The sequence below is a fragment of the Platalea leucorodia genome (genome assembly GCF_965183815.1).
Source record: "Platalea leucorodia genome assembly, chromosome: 20".
Classification (NCBI taxonomy): Eukaryota; Metazoa; Chordata; class Aves; order Pelecaniformes; family Threskiornithidae; genus Platalea; species Platalea leucorodia.
Genome location: NC_138842.1, coordinates 3889216 through 3912035, shown reverse-complemented (window position 1 = coordinate 3912035; position 22820 = coordinate 3889216). Strand labels below are relative to the sequence as shown.

General features: G+C 61.6%; 1 protein-coding gene across 1 annotated transcript in view; it reads left to right on the top strand.

Moving 5' to 3' along the window:
* Nucleotides 1–671: 671 nt before the first annotated feature.
* IGSF9B (immunoglobulin superfamily member 9B) overlaps nucleotides 672–22820 on the top strand; it is a gene marked incomplete at both ends in the record, with an annotated part of 40055 nt that continues 17906 nt past the window's right edge. Inside the window, 12 exons of the mRNA XM_082330587.1 lie at nucleotides 672–735; nucleotides 8707–8904; nucleotides 10021–10167; nucleotides 11685–11836; nucleotides 12968–13085; nucleotides 13913–14054; nucleotides 14178–14323; nucleotides 16767–16909; nucleotides 17793–17933; nucleotides 19276–19392; nucleotides 21236–21386; nucleotides 21741–21852. Of these exons, the coding sequence (XP_082186713.1) occupies nucleotides 672–735; nucleotides 8707–8904; nucleotides 10021–10167; nucleotides 11685–11836; nucleotides 12968–13085; nucleotides 13913–14054; nucleotides 14178–14323; nucleotides 16767–16909; nucleotides 17793–17933; nucleotides 19276–19392; nucleotides 21236–21386; nucleotides 21741–21852 (1631 nt within the window). The remainder of the gene's footprint in view (nucleotides 736–8706; nucleotides 8905–10020; nucleotides 10168–11684; nucleotides 11837–12967; nucleotides 13086–13912; nucleotides 14055–14177; nucleotides 14324–16766; nucleotides 16910–17792; nucleotides 17934–19275; nucleotides 19393–21235; nucleotides 21387–21740; nucleotides 21853–22820) is intronic.

Here is a 22820-nt window from a genome sequence, read left to right as displayed (position 1 = left end):
GGGAGGTGATGCCGAGCCGGTACAAGGGGCACATCTGGAGAGAGGGAGGTGATGCCGAGCCGGTACAAGGGGCACATCTGGAGACAGGGAGGTGACGCTGAGCACATCTGGGGACCGGGAGGAGACGCTGCTCCGGGGCGGGTGGCAGAGGCGGTGGGGAGGTGACCGGCCGGCGGAGGTGACCCCGAGCCGAGCCCCGCCGTGCCGTGCCGTGCCGTGCCGTGCCGTGCCGTGCCGTGCCGTGCCGTGCCGGCGCACCGCCCGCCGCTCCCGGCAGTGCGCATGATACTGCGGCGCCGGGGCCCCGTGCGCGCCAACCCACCTTGAAACGGGCCCGGGCCGCACCGCCGGCCAATCACCGCCCACTCCGCCGGGGCGCGGCCAATGGGAGGCGGGCGGGGGCGGCACCGAGCCGCTAAAGGGCGCAGGCTAGGCTGCGCCCCGCGCCGTGCGGCGGAGGGCAGGTGCAGCGCGGCGGCGGCGGCGGCATGGGCATGGGCGCGGGCATGGGCGCAGCGGCGGCGGCCGGCGGCCGGCCCTGAGCCGCCCCTCCGGCCCGGCCAGCCCCGCGGCGGCCCGGGGAGCCCTGCCCCGGCCCGGCCAGCCCTGCCCCGCCCCGGCCGGGCCGCCCGGCGGGCGGAAGATGCTGCGCACCGGGGGCCGGTAGTACTATGATTTGGTATGTGGCCGCTTTGGTAGCAAGTGTGCTCGGCGCCCGCGGGTTGCCCGTCCAAGGTGAGTCGGGCCGCGGGTCGTCCTCCTCCGGGATGCCCCCCGGGGGGGTCCGCCGGGCTCTCCGGGGCGGCGGCGGGACCGCCTCTGCATGCCCCCCCCCCCCGTACCGGCTGGGCGGGGGGGAACGTGCATGCATCGGGGAGCTTGCACCGGGCTGGGATGCTTGCATCGGGGAGCTTGCACCGGGCTGGGATGTATGCACGGGGGAGCTTGCACCGGGGGGGGCAGCACGTCCCGGAGCTTGCACCGGGAGGGGGCTTGGGGGGAGCCCGCCCCGGGGGTGCGGCTCTCTGCGGCTCCGGAGGGGGTTTGCGTCCCCCCCCGGTGCCTGTGCGGGGGGGGTGAGCGCTGCCCGTGTCCCCGGGCGCCGGTGCTGCAGCGAGGCGCTGGCTATCGCTTTCTTCCCCACTATCGGGGGCGGGGGGGGGGAGCTGGGAGCGCCCGGGCATCTTCCCCAGGCGCTCAGCGGTTTTTGCAGTGACCTCCCAGAGGGCAGCGGCTGCAACTCGGGAAGTTTGGGAGGCAGGAGCCGGGAGCAGAGCCCGGCCGGGCTCCCCGTGCTGCTCTGCGGCAGGTCCTGCCTCTCTGCCTGGGTCTCGGACATTCCCTTTGGGAGAAGGCAATGGGTGCGAGTCCTTGGCGGGGGGTACGCCTGGCTGGGTGCGGGGGGACAGGCGAGCAGTGTGACCCCCGGCCGGGACCGGAGCGTTTCTTGCTCCCCCATTTCTTCTCCCAGCCTGGGGAAAGCAGCAGGCAGCAGCTCCAAGGGGCACAGGCAGCGTTTGCCCTTCCCTCCTGGGCAAGGAGAAATGCAAAAGTGATTCGGTGCCTTCCCCTGCAGCGCCTCGGCTCTGCCCGCGTGCTCCTGGCTGCGGGTTTGGGGGTGACTTTGCTCCCCCCTGCCCGGGGGACGCTGCCCTCCTTCCCCCCCACTGCAGGTGGCTGCTGCGCTGGGGTAAACTGAGGCACAGGGTTGTCCAAGGTCAGGAGGGAGACGGCGGCGGGGAATAACCCTGGTTTTCCTGCTCTGGCTTCTTTTCATTCAGCTGCCACTCCCCTACCTCCCCCCAGCCCTCCCTGCAGGTAGAAGGGGAGCTGCCTGCTGCTGCTACAGCACCGTCTCCCATCTCTGCCGCTGGTACCTCGCCGAGCACGGGGTGGGCCCTGCACCCCAGTGGTCCCTACCTAGGATGGGACCCCGGGAGCTGCGCCCTGGGTGTCACCGAGCCCTGCCTGTGGGGATGCGGTGGCCGCCGGCAGCAAGCGATGCCTGGCTGGCAGCCACCGCTGCTCCCCTCCCCGCGGGGAGGAACGCCGGGCGCGGGTGGGCTGGGAGGGGGCACCTTGGCACACGCCGCAGCCCCCGCCGCATCACGGCGCTCCTTCAGCCTGCGGGGTCACATCTGCACCCCGCCACAGTCCCTCGGCATCCCTGCCTGGCAGCCGGCTTCTTGGAGGCTGGGGGGGGGGGGGTGTGTGTGTGTCAGGCTGGGGCTGCCCTTTTTGGGGGGACGGGGTCCCTCTTGCTGCTGAGCCGCGGCCAGCTGCCGTCTGTCTGAAATGCATCCTGCGGCGTGGCGAGGAGGTGGTTTGCAGCAGCGGTTTGTAGAGGGATTCTCCGCCTGGGAGAGGAGCGGAGCAGCGAGTTCAGCGCTTGGGAACTTGGAAATACCCTGGAACCACTCGGATGGGGCTCCTGAACTGCTGCCAGGGTGGGTGGGTGGCTGCCGGGGACCCCAAGCGCGGGGGTGCTGCGCGTACGGAGCGGCGCGTACGTGATGAATGAGTAATGCGTGGGTGGGCGACGGGCGTAGCGGGCGAGGGGGCGCTGCGGGCCGGCGTGGCCCCCGCGGGAGGGCTGCGTGGGGACAGGAGCCCGTGGCCGCTGCAGCCCCTCGGCCCCAGCAGCGTCCCCTCCTCGTGGGGGGCTGTCACCCCACATCGCCTGGGGACAGGGCTTCGGAGCAGGGTTGGGGCTCGGCATGTGCTGGTGCCCTTGCTGGGTCTCTTCCCCCGGCCGTGGCCTTCCTCCCCATGCTGCCGCCTCCTCCTCGCAGAGCCAGGCTGCGACGCAGCGGTGCTGGCCCTGGGGCAGCCCTCTTGCCTGGCCTGGCTCTCCAAGGGCTTTCCAGGCGTTAATCGGCTCAGAGAGGGAAGGAGGACACGTTATCCCCTCTTACGGCGTGGGGGAGGAGAGCCGGGATGTGACCGTGCCGGGAGTGGGTGTCGGAGGAGGGATCTGGCCTCCTAGCATTCCCGACGGTGCCGTGACGCCGAGGGGCTTTTCCTCCCTCTCCCACGAGCGTGACGCGGTGCCGCACAGCGAGCGGGAATGGTCGTGGATCCAGCAGGCGCAGTTTGCGAAGGCAGGATTCGGCTTCGCCAGCCCCGGGTGAGGGCTCCTGTTGAAGAGGTCCCCCCGGACACCGCGGCAGGTGGTGCTCGCGGCACTGACCTTGCCCGGTCGGAGCGGCTCACTGTGGCAGTGCCAGCGCTGCATCCCTTACTCGTTCCTGGCACAGAGCTGTTGCACGCAAGGGCTGGTGCCTCTTCGGCCATAGAAGGGTTTGGATCAGCAGCCGCCGGCTTTGGCACATGCAGCTTTGGCCCCACTCTCCGCTGGCAAGGGGATGGTTTGGCACCGGGACTGGCCAAGGGGGTTGACCCAGCTCCGGTTTCCATCCTTCCCTGGAGGATTTCTGCTCCTCTGGACCTGTTGGATGGGAGCGCGTGGGGCAGGGAGGGACGTGCGCCTCTTGGTTGTTGACTTGGCTTGCTGGAGCGTTTTTGCGGTGATGCTTTCCTGGCTCGGTTGCCTCTTGATTTGGAAGCTGCAGCTTCGCCGGTGATAAGTGGACCCTGCAAGTTCCTCTCTGGAGCCGCGGCAGGATGGGTTAGCTCCCATTCACCTCCAGTCCTCTATCTTGGAGGTTGTGGCTTCAGGCTGGAGGAGAAGCCCTGGAGATGGGCGAGCAGCGGTTTCAGCCCTATGCCATGCTGATGGAGGAGTCCTTCCCTCTCCTTTCCCCTGCGGTAGGCATCTCCCGAGCTGGGAGCCCTGAGCGACCAGCTGGCCTTTGGAAAAACAACTCCCTTCCTCCCGCTTCACGATGGAGCGGCTGGCGTTGGTGGGAGGGCTGCCTGAGCCAGGAACAGCGTGATTCAGGAGCTGCTGACGGGCAGCTGGGAGCGCTGCCTGCATCCCAGTTACCAGTCGGAGGACTGTGATGGCATCAGGGTTGTACGCGCTGCTCCGTAGGGGCGATGCGGGCGGCCCGCGCATGGGTACCGGTGCGATGTGGGTCTGGATGTGCTGGGTTGGGGGGCACAGTGGCCTGGCAGCGCTCTCCGGGTGCAGGAGCAGGTCTCCCCCAGGAGCGGTTTTGGCTCCAGCCTCCTGCCGCTGCAGCTGCTTGCTTGGCCCTGCGGCACGCGGAGGGAGCTGGCGGGGAGCGCGCAGGTAGCTGCTGGTCGTTGCTGGGAGATGATGGCTCCCGCGAGGTGCCTGCTGTGCAGCACGTGGGGATGCTCTACTCTGGGCCGGTGGCGTTTAGAGGGAGGGGACGCTGAGGACCCCCAGGTGGGAGTAGGGACACCGAGGTGACCACGAGGAAGTAATTTTCTTGCACGCTCCATCTCTGAGCACCGATCTGCGCTAGCACATGTGCTCGCTGAGCAGCCACCCAGCTGGGCATGGTCCCACCAGTGTCATCCTGGGGAGTGGGGACCCACCGTGGCAGGCAGGGGGCTGCCGTGGGGCGTTACCCTGGGCATGCACGCTCCCTTGGGGGTGCCAGGGCAGCTGCCTGCCTGTGTGGGGATGGTGTTGGCAGTCCCGCAGGATACTCCTTGTCCCTGGGGACAGGGTTTGAAGTCACCGTCTTGCTGTGAACAGGGTGCCGAGCCACCCCTCACAGCTAATCCTGCTCCTTCGCTGGCCCTGCATGACCTTGAGGCATGTCACTTGACCTGCGCGTTGCCCTCCATCCATCTGGAAAATCGGGTTTAAAACGCAGGAATCGCGCTGAAAGCCCAGATGCTGCTTTCCAGCTGGGGGAGGGAGTGAGGGCTGTACTCCCAGCCCGCGGGGCTGCTGCTGCCAGGGGACAGGAGGATGCTCTCAGGGGGCTGTGGGTACCCCTGGGCAGGCAGGGGGGGACCAAGCTTGCGGTGAGGGTTCAGCCCCCACCGAGCTGTTGGGGGGGTAGGGAGGTGAGGGGCAGGAGGCTCTCCCCCCATCCCATGCACTGGCTCAGCACTCGGCTCCCTGCAGCGGGTGGTCCCTGTCCCCCTCCCCAGGCTGCGGTCGCTGCCCTGCTTGTTTTGTGACACTGGCTGCCTGCTCTCCTTCCCTGCCGGTCTCCATATGCCGTGCCGGTGGCCTTGTCCTCAGAGATCCCTGCCGTATTCCGCCTCCACCGATGTGAGCAGGATGTGTCAGAGCAGATCTTGTCTCCGCTCAGCAAGGAGGAGAGGTCCAGGGGCTTGGGGCCGTGTGCCTGCTCCCTTGGCCATCCCCATGGGGGGACAGGGATGGGGATGAGCGCCTGGGGTGGGGGATCAGGATGGGATCCCCTCTCTGACTCCAGGGCATGAGCGTCTGCTGGGGAGGGCAGCCTTCCCGGGCTCTTTGCCATCGTCCCTTGGCCGTGGGATCAGTGTTTATCCCCGCTGCGAGCCGAGGTGCAGGGCTATTTCATTTGGAAACCTGCTCTGCCATGGCTGCGTCCTTCTCGCGAAGCGTCTGCAGGAAGGGTCCCGCTTCAGCAAGTGCACCCAAGATGCTGGATACCCCCAGCTTCACCAAGTCCCGTGTTGCTTTACGTCTCTGCTCTTGGGATGGGAGGAGCTGGATCCCTGGACCTGGGCGAGGGTCTTCCCAGCCTTTGCATCACCATCCTGGGGAGCCCCGCGGTGGCACCGTCTCTACGCGGCAGCAGCCTTCCCTCCTCTCCCTTTGGGATGCTGTTCAACTCCACCTCCGCATCTTGTATTCTTGCCTCCTGGCACGCGGCGTGCTTTTATTTTTCCTGGATCTGCTTGGATGACGAAGCCTGTTGATTACTTGTTTTTCTTTACGAGGCATCCCCCAGCTTTGCACGAGCTCCCGCACCGAGGGGGGATTTGGGGTTTGCATCCCCGCTGCTGCTCCCTGATGTTGACCCTATTTCCAAACTGCAGGTTAAGCCTTGAAACCCCTCTGAACTTGGCTGGGAAAAATCAAGTGAGTTTAAAAATACCCCGTCTGTTTGCGCTCTGTTTCTTCTGGCGTCTGCGGGTTGTTTTCAAGCGTTTCCCCACAAATGTGGGGGTGAGAAATACCTCTTTGAATTGAGAGCTGCAGTCTCCATCACTTGCATGCCTTCAGCGGCCAGGACTTGGAAGGAAAACCTGGTTGGAGCTGGGAGCGTAGGGTTAGTGGGTGGGGAACTTGAGGAGACCCGAGGAGGGCCTGTAAAGCATCTCCCCACTGCTTTCCCGCTGTCTCTGGAAGCGGGGGCAGGAGGGCACGGGGGCCGGTGGTGGGGTGGGTGGCAGCTGGGGAGAGCCGGGGGCTGGTTAGCCGCCGTGGCTGCCAGCCGGCCGTGCGCGCGGGGAGGCGATGCTCAGCCGTGCGTGCAATTCCCCACCGGCCTCGCGCTCAGACACCGGCGCCGCGAGCTGCTGGGGCTGACCTATTTTCCTTCGCCCGGGCGGCCCTGGCCAGGCATGGGTCCAGCGGAGCGGCTGGCTCGTCCCCTCCCCAGGGATGTCACCCACCAGTTTGCTGGGGACAAGTCAGGGCATCCCGGCATAGGGCTGTGAGTACGACTCCCCGGTGCCCATCCTTGGGGCATCTGGGTGGCCTCTTGGATGGCGTGCTTCTCCAGCTGGGCAAGCATCAGGCTCCATTTGGCATTGAGGAGCTGAAAACCAAGATCCCACCTTGGTACCCAAGGAGCTGGTGGGCTGGGGCAGGCAGGGGGCTCAGGGGTGGGCTGGGGTGCTGTCCCCTCCATCCCCTGCTGCCGATGGAAAGCAGGACTGTCGTTTTGAAGGCGGCGAGGTGCTGGGGACCCGCTCGCTCGGGCAAGGCGGCTGGGGAAACACGCGTCCTTGGATGCTCTTGAGCAGCACGTGACAGCTGCTGTCCCCGATCAGTGCAGGGGGGCCGTGGGCAGGGAGGGGGGTTTCCAGCCCCGCAGCGCAGCCCCCTGGATGGGCGCAGTGGGGTTGGGACAGGTCCTTGCAGCTCTTTGCCGGGGTGGCAGGGGAGGGCTGACAGTGTCCCTGCTGACAGGGTGCGAACGCTTGAGCTCATCGGCAATGCAGCGATAACGAGGCACGGAGAGGTGCAAGAGTGTCGTCAGGGCGGCGCAAAGTGGGGGTGCGGGAGCAGGGTGCATGCGTGTGCATGCATATTGCACGTGCGTTCACAGCATTCCCCCGGCCTGGATAGGGTCCAGGCAGGTATGTGGCCATGTGGGACTCCTGTAGTGGGGCTGGGTGCCTGCAGCAGGCGTGCAATGCAGCATCTGCTCCTTGCAGATGGTTCCCATCTTTGCACCCCGGCATCGCCCTCCCTGCTGCCACCAGCCAGCCCTCCCAGTTAAACAGCCGCCATCTAGCCCCAGCGCCCAGCTTGCCGGTGCTGCGGGGACCAGGGATGCCTGGTTGGCCGTAAGGCTGTGCTCCTCTGCGGCGTTGCACCTTGCAGCGGGGAGGGGGTTTCGGCTGTGGCCGGGGCTGCCGGCAGAGCTGGCTCTGCCCATTCCCTTTCCCATGGGGCCACTCGGCCGGTGAGCCGGTGGGGTGGCACGGCACGGGCCTTTTGCCGGTACGCGCTTGTGCCGGAGCCAAAAATAGCCGGTGATGCTCGGCTCCCGCGGCGGGGAAGCGGTGATGTCACTCGCCGCCAATCACCGGCGGCCCCGAGGAGCAGCGCGGAGGAGTGGGAACGTGCTTCCCCGAGCATCCCTCCCCGAGCATCCCTCCTGGAGCAGGCGGCGGCTGTGTATGCCAGGAAAAGGGGGGCCCGTCCTTGGTGGGAAGGGAGACGTTGGGCTGAACCCTCTGCCTGCAGTTTTGGGGACCCCCCCTTGGCTTCCCCCAGCCCTGGGTTTTCCTTCTCCCTTTCTGAAAGCTGTGCTGAGGATGCAGCTTTGCTGCTGATGGTGAGAGCAGGATGACGACAGGCTGCAGCTGAGCAGGGAGGCACAGCCGGGGTGGAGCAGTGCCTTCGTCTGAGGCTGAGACCAAAGCCCTGTTCAATTACCCCAGCCGGGGGCCAGGCAGGAGGAGCAGGGTGCCAGACTCGACACGCAGGTCGCAGCTGGGTTTCAGGCCTGGGGCTCTTGGGGACACCCGAGGACGGACAGGCTTGGCTGGAGTATTGCTGCTCAGCCTGCCCTGGGATGGCTCCTGTGGGAAAGCTGGATCCCCAGGCTGGCACATCAGAGCTGCAGGTCGGTGGTCCCTGCATGCTCTATCCCGCTCGCCAGAGGACACGGGGGCGAGCAGGGACACGGGGACACGGGGACAGCAGGGCTGCAAAAGCAGCCTTTTTCCCTGCCACAGGGACGCAGGGCAGCCCTGAAGGTGCTGCTAAGTGGGGAGCAGCACTGGGCATCCTCCAAGCACCTCTCTGCTGAGAGCAGGGGGTCCCCAAAACCCCCGTGGGGTCACTGGGCACCACCCTTGCCCTGGCATGGAGGATGGGAAGCCATCCTGGAGTAGTGGGTGCTGATGGCCACCGTCCTGAGTCCTGTGGTGGCTTGGGGTGGCTCTGAGCTGGGTGGAGGGGCTTGGGGAAACCCCCCCTTGGTTTTTGGGGCAGGGGAGACCCAGGGGCTGCCCTCGGTGGAGCCAGGAGGCTGGGGACAAGCATCGTCTCCGCCATAGCTCTCCCAGGAGTCCCGGTCCTCCGGCTAGCGCCGATGCCGGGGTCCGGCGGTGGGATGAGCCACAGTTTCTTCCTTCGCCCCCTTGCAGGTGCCCTCGGCTCAAGGGAGGAGCCCGAGTTTGTGACCGCTCGTGCTGGCGAGAGCGTGATCCTGCCATGCGACGTGATCCATCCGCTCACGGGGCAGCCCCCTCCCTATGTCGTGGAGTGGTTCAAGTTCGGCGTCCCCATCCCCATCTTCATCAAGTTTGGGTTTTACCCTCCCCATGTCGACCCGGAGTATGCCGGTGAGTCCGGGGGGTGTGGGGGGATGTGTCGGGTCCCAACTGTGGTGCAGGCGGGGATGTATGGCTCCGCTTCATCCACTCCGCTGTCGGAAACCGCGCGGGCTCTGCCTCTCGTTGCTCGCTTTCCACCCAGTTGGTTTTAATTAAGCAGCAGTGCTAGGAAGCCAGCTGGGCTGCGTGGGACGGGAGCGAGCGAGGCAGAGAAACCCAGGGTGACGTGTGGTGGCGGTGGCGGCTGCTGCTGCTGCGTCCCGGAGCAGCTGTGAGCCTGGGGGCGGATGCTGGGGGGACGATGGGGACGGGGACGGGGCCGTGTGCTGGGTGGAGGTGGCAGGTTGCAGCTGCAGAGCCCATGTTGGCTGCTCGCCCATGTGCCACCAGCCCCACGTGGCCGGTGGCCTCTGGTGGCATCTATGAGCTGGGGACCAGCCCCAAGGGGGTTGACGTGGTGGGGCAGACCCATTTTACTACGCCATTCCATGAATCTTACCCTGCTTCCAGGCTCTGCGGGGCTTCCTCCACCGAAATTGCTCCCCTGGGATTGCTGTGGCAGGGAGGGTGCCAGCACCTGAGCCTGGGCTGAGCCTAGCCAAACTCAGCTCATGCTTGAGCAATGCCAGAGCCCAGTGGCCGCTGTGCCAGGGTGGAGGTTTGGGCTGCTTTGATGCCGGTCCGGTTTCCCAGGCTGCACCCAGTGTCAGTCTGGGGCTGCCCTGCTTTTTGGGAAGCTCCCAGACTGGGGAAAGGCTTTGGGGTGTGCCTGCTTGCCGGCTGTACCGCCGCCAGCCCCCGGCTGGGAGCAGAAGGCCGGCGTCGCTGCAGGCAGACGCCGCTCGAGGCACCTTGCCTGGCCGTGGCAGCTTGCTCTGCCCTTCCCAGATGGGCGAGCGTGTTGCCGGCCGGCTGGAACTGGCAGCACCGTGCTGTGAGGCTCAAGCAGCCCCATAACTGGGCATGGTGTGGCTCTGCGCAGCCCCAAAGCTGCTGCAGCCGCTCGGTGCCTGCACTGGGCCAGGCTGTCCCCTGCAGCAATGCTCCTGGGGGGTTGGTTCGGTGCTGGGGGGCCATCGCGTGGGGCCAGGGGCCACCGAGCTGATGGCTGTGCTCTCCCCGCAGGGCGGGCCAGCCTGCACGACAAAGCCTCCCTGCGCATTGAGCAGGTCCGTTCCGAGGACCAGGGCTGGTACGAGTGCAAAGTGCTCATGCTGGACCAGCAGTACGACACCTTCCACAACGGCAGCTGGGTCCACCTCACGGTCAACGGTGAGCCGGGCAGGGCGGGCGGGCGGCTGCGGCATCGCCGTGGGGCTGCGTGCGGTGCCGAGACGGGTTTCCCTCTGATTTCTGATGGACGCTGGACCTCGATGGTATCTGCGCCTTGCAGACAAGCGAGCCTGAAGCCATCCAGGCTGACTGCTCCAGCCGGGGCGTGACTTAAAAAAGGACAAACTTTTATTAGGGATTCCACAGTTTAATTATGTGGAGCTTGTTTAAGGGAGAGACATCAAGAAATGGGGGTGGGAATGAATCTCCTCTTAACAAACAGATCAGAAAATCAAATCTTTGTTTTCTTGAAATTCAGATTTACTCAAATTACTTCTTCATTTTATTAAGGCTGCATATTAAACTAATTGGCAAATTGTCATTCTCCACATCAGGAGAGGTCTTTATTTTTAGCCCAGCAGCAGGGCTGTGCCTCTCCTGCTGCAGTGGGGTGGCTGGAGAGGAGATGTGGGCACCGGCAGCTCCTCACTGGTCTTGCCTGACCTTGAGCAATTAATTTAACCTTTCGGGGGGATGGCTGGGCTGCGGCACAGAGCAGAGCCACCTAATTGAGTCCAATTAGCAAGCAGGAGCTTTGCAATCGTGGCTGTGCAGCGCAGCAGCCCCATCCCTGCCCGCTGCCCTGCCTGCATAAAGGGGGTGAGATGCTGCCGCGCTTCCCGGCGAGGCTGCCCTCCTCCTGCCTGCTGCCGAGCTCGGAGGGCTTGGGAAGGAAGGGGTGAGGGAAGCAAGAGGAGGAGGATGGTGCCTGCTTCACCTGCACCACGTGCACAGATCCTGCAAACCGCTGGCCTGAGGGGCTGGACATGGCCATCGGCGGCCTTGTCCCTCCTTGGGCTCGACCCCCTTTGCAAAATGGGGTGCTTTTGGGGTTTTATGCAGTGTGGGGCATGCAGGGGCTTAATAGCAAAATAATAACCGTAGTCTCCCGGCCTGAGGAATTGCTTTTGGGGGAAGGCTGTGCCTTTTCCCCAGCGCATTACAATGCTTAATTTTCTTAGGAGAAAATAAAAATCATTTGGGGAGAAACAAAATATAGTTCTTTTTCTCTCGAGCAGATTAAATTGCCAACCTGTCTTCCTCGAAAGTGGGCTTTAACAACCGCTGGTAATTAGGGGCGGGCTGTAATCCTGCCAGCCTCTTTAATCAGGAAGGAGCCTTTCGATCTGCACTGCGGTGTTTTCCCATGTTTTGACAATAGCAAGTTAATGTGCAATGGGGGGGACGTGGTGCCATGCCCTGGAGCTAGCGGGGACGGGGCTGGGGTGCAGCGTGGCGGGGGGGACGTGCCGTCCACGGGTGTCCCCGGGGACAGCCCCTGTGACAGCCACTGTTGTCCCTGTAGCCCCGTTCACCTCTGGGGTGATCCCAGCCCCGCCGTGGGGATGTGCGATATGTCCCCCGTTTGCAGGTGGCAGCCTCCCCTCTGTCCCCGTGCCCCCCAGACCCACAGTGGGTGAAACAGGGGGGTCACGGTGGTCTCCCCTGCCCCGCAGCTCCCCCCACCTTCACGGAGACGCCGCCGCAGTACGTAGAGGCAAAGGAAGGCAGCAGTGTCACCTTGACCTGCATGGCGTTCGGCAACCCCAAGCCCATCGTCACCTGGCTGAAAGAGGGAGACCTTTTGGGTGCCAACGGCAAGTACCAGGTAGGTGGGTGGCGGGGGCTGCTGCGGGGGGCTCCCGGGCACCCCGCCGGCGGGGACGGTATCGACAGGACCGCGGTGGCGGCAGCTCTGCCGTGCCTGGAGCCTGGTCTGCTTTCTCAGCACTTCTTGCCGAGATGCTCATTTCCCTCCTCCTCGTCTCTGCTGAGCAGCAGCCTCTAACGCTGCCTGCCCTTGGGTACAGGCTAGAGACCCCCCGGGCATTTAGGGCAGCCCCATTCCCTGCTGCTCCCTGGGGAATCTCGTCCGGGAGCCAGTTGCTGTGCCAGGTCCTGGAGATGGGGTGGGGGCTGCAGCCTGGGGACGCGGTGTCCCCGAGCAGGGATGGATGCAGTGGAGGGTTTGGGCAGGGAGGGCTTTACACCCCTCCCAGGACCCTTTTTGCGTCCTGGAGGCTCCCAAGCAGAGATTCCCCCTTGAGCTGTAATTGGTAAATCAGGCATTGGAATCAGTGCAGGCACTAATGAGAGTAATTAGGAATCATTTGTTACTAATTGAAATAGAAGGATGAGGCAGAATGAGGCAGGGAGGGGGGAGCCTGGCTGGGAGCAGGACTCCCTGTGCATGGGGGAGCTGCTGCCCCAGGGGCGATGGTCCCTTGCCCGTCCTTCCTCGGCTGTGTCCCCGGGGAGGAATTCAGCTGCTCCTCTTGCAGCTGCGAGGTGGCCCCGCTGGGAGGACGGTGGCTGAGCTGGGGTCTCCCCCTCGTACCCCACCCCAGCAGCGGAGCTGGTCCCGCGGGAGCAGGGGATGCTCCGGCGAGGCATCCCGCTCCTTGTAAAGCACTGATGGTGTCGGGGCACTTGGCAGGTGCGGTTTGGAGTCTGCCGCCTGCCAGTCATTTCTGCGGGAGATGAATACGTTGTGAGGGTTGGTTTTCTTTTTTTTTTTTTTTTTTTTCCTTCCCCTTGGCGTCGAGCAGAAATGCGTGTGTTGGTTTATTAATATCCGAAGTCTTGCAGAGTGGGGAAACCCGTTTTTCATCCGGCCCTAAAAGCGCCAGCGGCTCTCTGCTGTGGGAAGCGGGGAGGGAGGGTGCCGAGCTGGGGCGAGGGTACATCCCCCCCCGGGGGTCCCTGCCCACGCTCCAGTGTCTTCCCTTGTCATCCCCAGGTGAGCGACGGGAGCCTGACGGTGCTCTCCGTCAGCCGGGAGGACAGGGGTGCCTACACCTGCCGGGCGTACAGCATCCAGGGGGAGGCTGTGCACACCACGCGCCTGCTTGTTCAAGGTGAGATCTTCCACCCGAGCCTCTCCGCCTTGTCCTCGGCCGCTGGCATCCCCAGGGGGCTGGGAGGGGGCTCCGTGGATGGAACTCCGTGGACTGAACTCCATGGACCGCATTGTGCTGGCTGCCTTGTGGCTCCGCACCCCATTTGTAGGACGGAGGAATCCACTTAATTGGGGCACCGCAGTGGCTGTGCCGAAGCGGCCGTGCCGATGAACAGCCGGGTGCCGATGAACAGCCGGGCCCCGATGGCGGCTTGGCTTTGTTCGGGAAGCGGGGAAAAGATTGAGGCTGTCACAAAGCGCCTTGTCAGATAGCGGTGATGCATGGCAGGCCTCCTGCTCCTCGCTCCCTCTTTTATTAAATAAATCTTTAATTAGGTCAACAGCTACCAGCGGAGAGAGGAGCGCGGGGTGTCCTCTGCTCCGCTTTCACTGTGTCAGTGAGCTGTGGACGCTTGCTGCTGGCTCCCAGCAGTTTGCTGTTTTCCCCCTGGATTTTTCCCGCGGGTGATGCGATCCTGGAAGTGTGCTCGGGATGGAGAGAGGCATGAGCTCGTGTGCCTTGGGAGAAGCAGAGTCATATGCCATGTGTGCGGGGCTGCCTCCCCAAAGCTGCAGAGATTAGGGGAAAGGGTTGGGAATAACAGGGCCACCGTGCTCCTTGAGGTCAGCTCCTGCGCCCTGTAATCCCGGGGGACTGGGGCCAGCTCTGCCCCGGAGCCCTCCAGCAGCTCCCAGCCAACGATGCTGTGATGGAGCTGAGCCTGAGCAACCTTTGTGAGGACACCTGTACTGGTGGAGGTGACACTTTTCTCTCCCTGCCTCCAGGACCTCCCTTCATCGTTTCCCCTCCGGAGAACATCACGGTCAACATCTCCCAGGATGCGCTCTTCACCTGCCAGGCCGAGGCGTACCCCGGGAACCTCACCTACCTGTGGTACTGGGAGGAGGAGAATGTCTACTTCAAGAAGTGAGTTTGCAGCTGGCAGGGTGGTGTGTCATCCTCCTCCTGCACCCAAATCGTGCTGGGGCCACCGATGGGGTGGGCATTGCCCCCCGGGTCTCCCTGCGATCCTCCTCTCTTCTCTCACAGCGACCTGAAGTTGAGGGTGCGGATCCTGATCGACGGAACGCTGATCATTTTCCGTGTCAAGCCAGAGGATGCTGGAAAATACACCTGTATCCCCAGCAACAGCCTGGGCCGCTCGCCATCAGCCTCTGCCTACCTGACAGTGCAGTGTGAGTGCTGGCAGCGGGACCGATCCTGAGGGATGGGGCTGGGATTGATAATACCCATCTCTGAGGCAGCCCCAGAGGCTCCGTCGTCCCAGTATGATACTAGGAGGCTTGGGTTGATGTGACGGCAGCCTTGGATGAGCATGCAGTCATCCTCAGCAAAAGGCTGAGAGCATCCCACGTGTGCTTGCAGGGTGTAGGCACCAAGAAAGCAAATAGCCTGAGCATCCTGGGTAGCACCGCTCAGCTGGGACCGGTGTCCACCTTTGATACGAGTGGTTTTTGACTAGGTGGGCATCTTCCCACCGCTGCTGCCGGCACGCTGTCCTCATCGGCTGTGTCGTGTCAGGCAGGGAAACACTGGGTCAGGGCTCTCAGTCTCAACTACCTGCTTGTGTTTTTTTGATGTTTATTATGGGGGCTTGTTCCCATGGTGTGGTTTTTCTGTGAGCTCGGTAGCTTTGCGTGTCATATTTTTCGGGCGGTAACTGATCTAAACAAGCGGAGGAGAAGGGGCTGTGGCAGGAGCATTGCTTCCCACGCTTGTTCTCTCGGGTTCCCCAGGCGGTAATGGGTAGTGTGCCACCGGCGGCCTGTGGCATTCGACAGTAATGGCCTCAATTGCTGCCGCTCGCAATTGCAATATAGCTCCGCTGTAAAAGACTGCAGCGGTTTTGTTTTGTTTTATAATGAAAGGCAGGCTTCAGCCAAGTGGGCTCACGACTTGGGTTTTGAAGGCTGCCTTAGAGCTGCTGCCTGTAGACCCGGTGCTGGTTAGTGGGAAGCCCCACGCTGGCAGGGAGCCGCTATGAGAAGGGCTGGTAGGTCCGACCCTTCCCCGATGGGGATGGATGAAGGGGCAGGGGGACGGTGCGAGTGGTGCCGTGCCCAGGCAGAGGCATGATTCGGGGCTCGGATGTGCCTGGCTGGGCGGCTCTTGGGAAAGAGTGCAGCCTCAGGCCATTAAATCTGCCCTGCCGCTAATCCGGGACCACTCGTCAAGGCTGATAGCTGTTAAAAATAGTTCTAATGGCAGGAAAAATGGCGTTTGGACAATCTGCTGCTCAGACAGCCCTGCAAGGCTTTGGTGCAAGGAGGTGTGCTTGGCTTTCTGTGCTGCAGACCCCTTTCCTCCGGAGCAAACCTTCTCATTTGTACGGGGGTTGATGCCTCGGGGAGGGCAGCTTCCCACCCACCGAAGCAGCCGTCGGATGGGGACATGGCTCTGGGTCATTAGTGAGCCAGGCTGGCCCCCAGCCAGTGACCTAGTAGTGAAAGGCTCCATCCCATTACCCTCTCCCACGCCGCCAAAGCCCTTGATTACATTTCCTAAGAGGTGGAGTCAAGCGGGGGGGGGGTAAAGCCCGCTCCATATGCAGCGCTTGGCAATCTGGGTTACGGTGCCGTTGCCAGGGCTGCACGGTTTCGGGGAGCATTTGGGGTTACGTGTTTCTGCAGGGAGGGAGCAGAGCTCCCAAACTGGGTAGCTTTTGCTGTCCTTCATCCCTTCTTCCTCAACACCTTATCTTTACCCCCAGCTTTGCGTTTTTGCATCAGCAGCGCAGGGATGCTGCACCCCAAAAAAATGCATTCATCCCTTAATGCAGCGTAAGCCCCATCAGGATTTTCCCGTAACCTCGCGCTGCCGGTGTCTAGACGAGATTGTAGAAATACTCGCTCTTCTTATTAAAGGTAACTTTTTTTAAAAAAGCTTCTTATTAAAGAAAGTCTAGATTCTCTCCAACCCACTCGCACTTAATTAAAAAGCTCTTAGAAGCACTGTTAATGACACATTCTAGACTGGAGGATTGCGAGACGCCTCGCTGCGTGGGTGGTGCAGCGCAGGGGGGTTAGGTATGTATTTTTAAGCTTTTGCATCCCGTTGGAAAGGGTGGAGGTGGCTGATGCTCGACGCGACCCAGCCTCGATGAGGCATGGGCTGCGAGTACAAACAGATAGGAGGTAAAGGGCTCACGGCAGCCCGACCACGGATCCCTTCTCCCGTCTTGGTTGGTGTGTTTTAAGGCTCGGGAGTTGAAGTAGTTTTCATTGCTGGTGCGCAAAACCAGGCTGCAGGGCAGGCGGGTGGCTTGCTGGGTGTGCACCACACCATGCACGCATCCCGCAGGCTGAGCGTGATGGAGCAGCTTGGGCTTCAGCAGGACGCAAGTCGGTGTGGATGTGAGAGCAGCCGTATTTAATGTTTCTTCCTAACTGCAGCTTTTAATGAGCCCCAGGTAGGAACACCCTGGGCATGAGTAAAGCCTCCCAGAGATGCCAAGTATTACAGCAGATCTGTGTGTAGCAAGCCTGGAGATAGCAGCCTGTGGGAGCCAAGGTGGTGTTTGGGTTTGGAACCCATTATAAAAGTAGATCCTCTGAAGCCAGGTGGTGGGGAAGAGATGGGCTCCTTCCCTGTGCTAATGTGGTGATGCTGCTCTCCCAGATCCTGCCCGCGTGGTGAACATGCCCCCCGTCATCTACGTTCCCATCGGGATACACGGATACATCCGCTGCCCAGTTGAGGCAGAGCCCCCGGTCACTCTGGTCAAGTGGAACAAAGATGGACGTCCCCTGCGAATCGAGAAGGTAACGAAGTGCCCAGGGAGGGACGCGTGGGGGCACGGAGAGGTTCGGACCCTCGTGTCCTCTGCAAACGCCAGTGAGCGTCGCTGGGCGCCCTGCGGGTCCAGCCCGCCGTCAGGAGAGGAGCAGCCCCGTGGGTGGGATGACGCTGCTTTTCCTTAGCAGCTGCGGGCAGAGTTAATTCAGGTTCTTGCGTGGAGCCCAGGGTGCCTGTAGACACGCTGCCATGTCTCCCAGACCCCATGCCTGCAGCCCTCTAAAGTGACCTCCTGATGGCCCTGTTTTTTTTTTCCAATGGCAACTGATGGTTAAAAGACCCTTTTAACAAGTCTCTGTCTTCCTGTAATCGCGGTTTGATAGTCTGAGCAAGGATATTAGCCATTAAATATTTAAAGAAAACACTCAGTATTTTAAATTTTTTGCTTAAATATTAACGATGCACAGTTTTAATTCCATTTAAGCCTGTTGCTGCTGTGGGTTCCTGGCCCTTGGTGCACTCAGCCCCTTGGGTGGAGTTGTCTCCTTGGTGCCACCAGGACAAGTTTTACTTAGGGCATAATAGATTCTGATGTTAAATCTTTTGGGCTACTTGAAGAAGCCTGGCTGTGCGTATGGAGGAGAGCAGCTGCAGGATAAACCTGCCTGCCGTTGGGTGCGTACAGAGCAGGGCATCCCTTCCCGGGAGGGCTGCATTTGGATGGGCTGATCTTGCCCCCGTTTCCTCTCTCTGCAGTTGAGGAGATGGCTTGGGTGCTGGGAATTGAATTGGGCATCTCTCAGGGATGTGACAGCTGCCCTGGGCTTAGGAGCGGGGCTTGGCTGAAGGCAAAATAATAAGCTGTGGTGGGTGTAGGATAAGTCAGCTCCCTCTTTCTCACCGCCGCAGTATACTGGCTGGAACCTGCTGGAAGACGGGTCGATCCGGATAGAGGAGGCAACCGAAGATGCTCTCGGCACTTACACCTGTGTGCCTTATAACGCCCTGGGTACGATGGGCCAGTCTCCCCCTGCCCGACTGGTACTGAAGGTAATTTGCCTGCTAAAATCCTCGCTCTGCAGCCGGCAGATTTGTGCCGGAGGTTTGTCTTCCCGTGGGCTGGTCCCATGCCGAGAGGAGCTCCTGGGGTTGTGCGGGGTGCTGGAGTCCCAGGCCAGGGGGTGCGAAGGTGTGGGAGCTTTGTGGAGGCATCTTACGCTGTAGTTAGGCTTTCTGAATATGGATTTTGCAACGTGCATGCCACTCGTTCTGCCTTCCTGTTCAGCCCAGTGCTGCAAGGGAAGATGAGGTGTTTCTTTTTTTCCCCGTGCTGCTTATTTGGTGGTTAATTCTGTGCACAAATTGAGGTTTTGCATTGCTTTTCTGAGTGCTTCTTTATGAAGTGACCTGAGGAAGGGCTCTGTGCCCCCAAACTAGTCCGCTTTTCCACCTACATGGCTTTGCTTAGCAAAAACCTATTGCCTCTTGCTCTGAGCCTTGTCTCTTACCTGTGCTGAGAAAGGCAAACGCGGGCCCTTGCAAGCATCCTGGAAGGGGAACAGCAGAGGCTCGAGCGCGAAGGTGCGTCTGTGCTGCGGTCGGAGGTGTGCTCCCCACCCAGGACAGGCAAACCCTGAGTGCACCCTGCCTGGCACAGCTGGAAATGCCCCACCGGAGCGGTGGCATGGGTTTTGGCACAGGCTGGGCCACAGCCGGTGTATGATGAGTATAAGGCTTTGGTAGCGCTGCACCAGGGTATTTTGAGGAAACACGTCCCTGGGATGGCCTTTTTGCCAACAAAACACTTAGCCCTGCTGACCTGGGCTTGGGTTCACAGAGGATGTTAATAAATGGATGATTTGAGCTCTAGAGACGCTCTGCGTGCTCTTGCCACGTGCAAAGCCTGAGGCGCGCTGGGCTCCCAGCGCAGTTCCCGTCGTGGCTGGGGTGGGAGCTGCTGCTTCTTCCTTCCCTGAACAAAAAGTCCTGTGCTTGTGAGCGGCGGTGATTCATGGTGTCTCGCCGAGGTTCACATGATAACGCTTTGTGTCTCTTAGACACATGCATCCGCTAAGACGGCTGCAGAGTCGATGCAGGTTGGTGTCTGATGTGATGTGGGTGGCTTTTTTTCCTGTTTACCTCCTTAAAACTTAAACAAGATGCCCTAGTGCAGCAGCTCTTTTGAAAAAACTTCCCTCCGGGTGTATAATTTGGTGTACCATAGAGCCTCCTTACCGCACGCTCTCCGCCGCGGCTTTCCTTGCAACGCCTCAACCTTACCCAAACTGGTGATTCATTTGTTTTGGAAAAGGGATGGGTTTGGATGTGGGGAGCCGCTTGCGTGTGGTGGGACTTGGCGTGGGTTGACGCTCCTTGCCTTTTCCCTTGGCAGGACCCCCCCTATTTCACGGTGCTACCAGGCTGGGAGTACAGACAGGAGGCAGGGAGGGAGCTGTTGATTCCTTGCGCTGCTGCCGGAGACCCCTTTCCCATCATCGCCTGGAGAAAGGTACCCGGCCTGCCAGACAAATCTGCAGTGCCTTTGGCTTTTGGTGAATATTGCAGACAGAGAAGCCACACTCTGTCCCGGTAAGAACAAACTGCAGGTACAGCTGCTTCGCTTTGGGCTGAGCCACTGCTGTCCTGTCCCGCAGGTGGGTGGGGGAAGCCCGGCTTGTGGCCACCGAGTGCCTTAATCCCGTGAAACTGTCACGGCAGCATCTGCAAAGCTGAGCGCTGCCCCCGCCCTGGCCCCCTCCTCTTCCTCGCCGGCACTGCCCGCAGGACAGCCTCCTCCTTGCCCGCCTGCGAGGTGGTCACCAGCAGGACGTGGCAGCCCCGGCGATGCTGTTCTTGCGGCACGGACCTCCCGTGGCGGGAGGGGACGTGCCACCGGAGCATGTCCAGGGGTGTCTCGGCTGCATTTTGGCGAGGGGCTGGACCGGTCAGCAGCTGCTTTGCTGCCCCATGACTTTGAAGACCCTGGGAAGAAGCTGTTTTAATGATGCCGGACTGGACACAGTGATTTCAGGATGTCCCTCTGTGCACAGCAGGGTGGGATCCGGCGTGATGGCACAGCCTGGGAGCAACCAGGGCTTGCCAGTCCTCCTCCAGCCTTCCCTTCGCTTCCCACCTTCACTGCTCCTGTAGGAAAGCCACCGTGCAGGGGACGTCCTGGGCTCTTTGTCCCCCTGTCAGGATCTTATCTCCAAGCCTCTCATCCCCTTCATGGGGCTTCTGAGAGTGAGTGGGGTCCCTGTGTCATCCAGTGGGCACTGTCCTCAGTCCTTGCGGTGTGAGATGCTGAATCTTTTTGAGTTCCTTTTAGCAGCACGAGGAGGACCATGACTTGCACAGATTGCAAGTGACGTACCTAAAACTTGTTGGCCTTTTAGTCTTTTTCTCCATCTTATTTTTCTTTCCCCCGCCCTCACCGTTCTTATTCAGGTTTCTTTTCAACCCCTCTTGTGCCTTCTGGTGGTCCTCCTCATGTCATGACTCTGGCCTTATCCCCCCCAACTCCAGTCGGGGCTGGCTTGGGCTGGGCTCAGTTTCCCAGTGGCAAAAGCAAGCTCCCTCGCTCCCCGTCAGCCCACCAGTGCTGACCAGTCTCTTGAAGGACTCCTGAAGACTTGGGCTTGGCACTGGTAACCCCACGTGCCCATCCGCTCCTCTGCTCATCCTGCATGTCATTGAACTGTGGGTCCCGGTGTTGATCGGCAGAGACCTCTGCGTGCAGAACAGCGGAAGACGACTCAGGACAACGTGGGACTTGCACGAATTTGGCTGATGGACGTAGACATGAGTTGTTACAAGATTCATCTTTCTGCTTGACTTGAGAGCTCCCGGGCCCCTCCGCGCACGCCATCCTCCTGCGTCCCCATGGGGCCCTTGCTGCCCAAACCTCTGATGTGAAGGGTCCTGCCTCTCCTCTGCCGCTGGCTGAGGCTGAGGGGCGGTGTGGGCATCTCCTGGGGCAGGCGGGTGTTTGCCGGGGGTGGCCGGTGCACCTTCCTCGCAGTGGTTTCAGCTTTGGATGCTGGAGGTTGAGCCCTGGCGCAGGGCTCAGTGTCCATGTGAGTGCTGTGGGGTTTTCCGCTTGTGTGTGAGTGCTGAGCATCAGCCTCCCTGACGCATGCCTCTCGCGTTGCCCCGCCAGGTCCTCTCGAAAACGGGGGAACCGGCTGCCTTGCCACGACCGGAGAGACCAGATCCCTTGCCGGTGGCCGGCGGTGTCCCCTGGGCCGTGCAGGTAGCTTAGTGACCCCGCTGCCGCCTCGCCCTTCCCTACAACCTGCTTCTGAGTTGTGTTTTTTCTCTCTTTGCCTGGCTCCCCCCGCTCCTTGCCCAAGGTAGGGAAGCCCAGCAGGAGCAAGCACAACACGCTGCCAGGCGGCACCCTGCAGATCCGCTCCCTCGGCAAGGACGACCACGGCGAGTGGGAGTGCGTCGCCACCAACGTCGTCGCAAGCATTACTGCCAGCACCCACCTTACCGTCGTAGGTACGGGCAGGGCAGGGGACGGGTCCTCGGGGACGGCCGGTGGCGGGTCCCTGGGTAGGGTCCCAGAGGCAGCGTGTTGGCAAGGCAGGAGATGGGGATGTTTGCCATGAAAAGCAGCGTCTCCTTTAAATCTTATTTACCAGTGGTGCTGCCTTTTTCTGCTCTGTTATTTTGGCCGCCTGTGGACACAGCTGTCCTGCTGCTATTTCTAGCAGAAATTGCAGGTGGCCTTTGCTTGGTGCAAGAGGAGTCCCCTCGAATCACAGCTGGAAGCAGACTCCTTCCAGCCCCCCTTGCCTTTGCCGTCCGGCGCGTGGTCTTGCTCCCCTTCATCCCCTCCGTCTCTGTCCGCAGGCACAAGCCCTCACGCCCCAACCAGCGTGCACGTTGTGGTCGCCATGACCTCAGCCAACGTCTCCTGGGAGCCCGGCTACGACGGTGGATATGAGCAGACTTTCTCAGTTTGGTACGGCCCTCTGTGAGTCATCCCGGCATGCTTTGCTCTCTGCTTCTTTTCCTTCCTAGCCGACCTGAGCTTCGAGCAGCGGGGGGGAGGAGGGTGGTGAGGGCAGCGTGCCCAGCTCGGTGCCCATGGGCATTGCGGGGCTGAGCTCCCGTTCGGTGCCTTGGAGAGATGGGTGGTGGTGGGATCATGTAGTTCCCGTGTTTCCTCTCCCTTCTGTGCTAGCCAGTATCTCCGTCTGCCCCAGCAGGTTTTGTTCTGCTTATGGTGCAAGGGAGATGCTTTGCATTCATGTAACTTTGCCTCTAGCATCTAATTTCAAGATAAACTGTTTATGAAGCTTAACAGCCAGGGAGAGGATGGAAAATGCAACCTTTATAGAGTGCGTCCTGGAAGAGCTGTGACTAAGCAGAAATGATCTCTCCTTGCTCTGTAGCTCCCTGCTGGTGGTTAAATCCCAGCTGAGTTCACGGCCAGGCACTGTGAGATGTTGGCCGGGGCTGAGCCTCATGGGGCTCTGCTCCCATCGCTCCCGTGCTACCTGGCACCCAAAGCCAGTGGGCGCATCCCACCCTCCTGCAATGGGGCCGCGCTCGGCCCTGCCGGCTTTCCCCTGGGGTAAGGGAGGGTGAAACGTAGCTGCAGCGAGGTTGATATTTTCTTTGGGCTCTGCGCTTGTCTTCCTCTTCTGAAGAGCCGTCCTTGCAAACGTGGCCTTCCGTTCGCAGTTCTAGGGCTGGCGTTCTTCAGCCTTTCTTCTCACTCTCTTTTCTTCCTTGCTTTAATTTGCCCCGATGGAGGCTGCTGATAGAGTGGAGACAGGGTAGGCGCTGCCTGTAATGATTTCTGCTCTGCTCCAGCCCGAGGCTGGATGCTCGCGGCGTGGGGCTGGACAGTCTGTCGGGAGATGGAAAGAAGAAAGAATGGAGTGAGCAGAGGGGAGAAATGAGGGAGCGAGCGGAGCGGTGCAG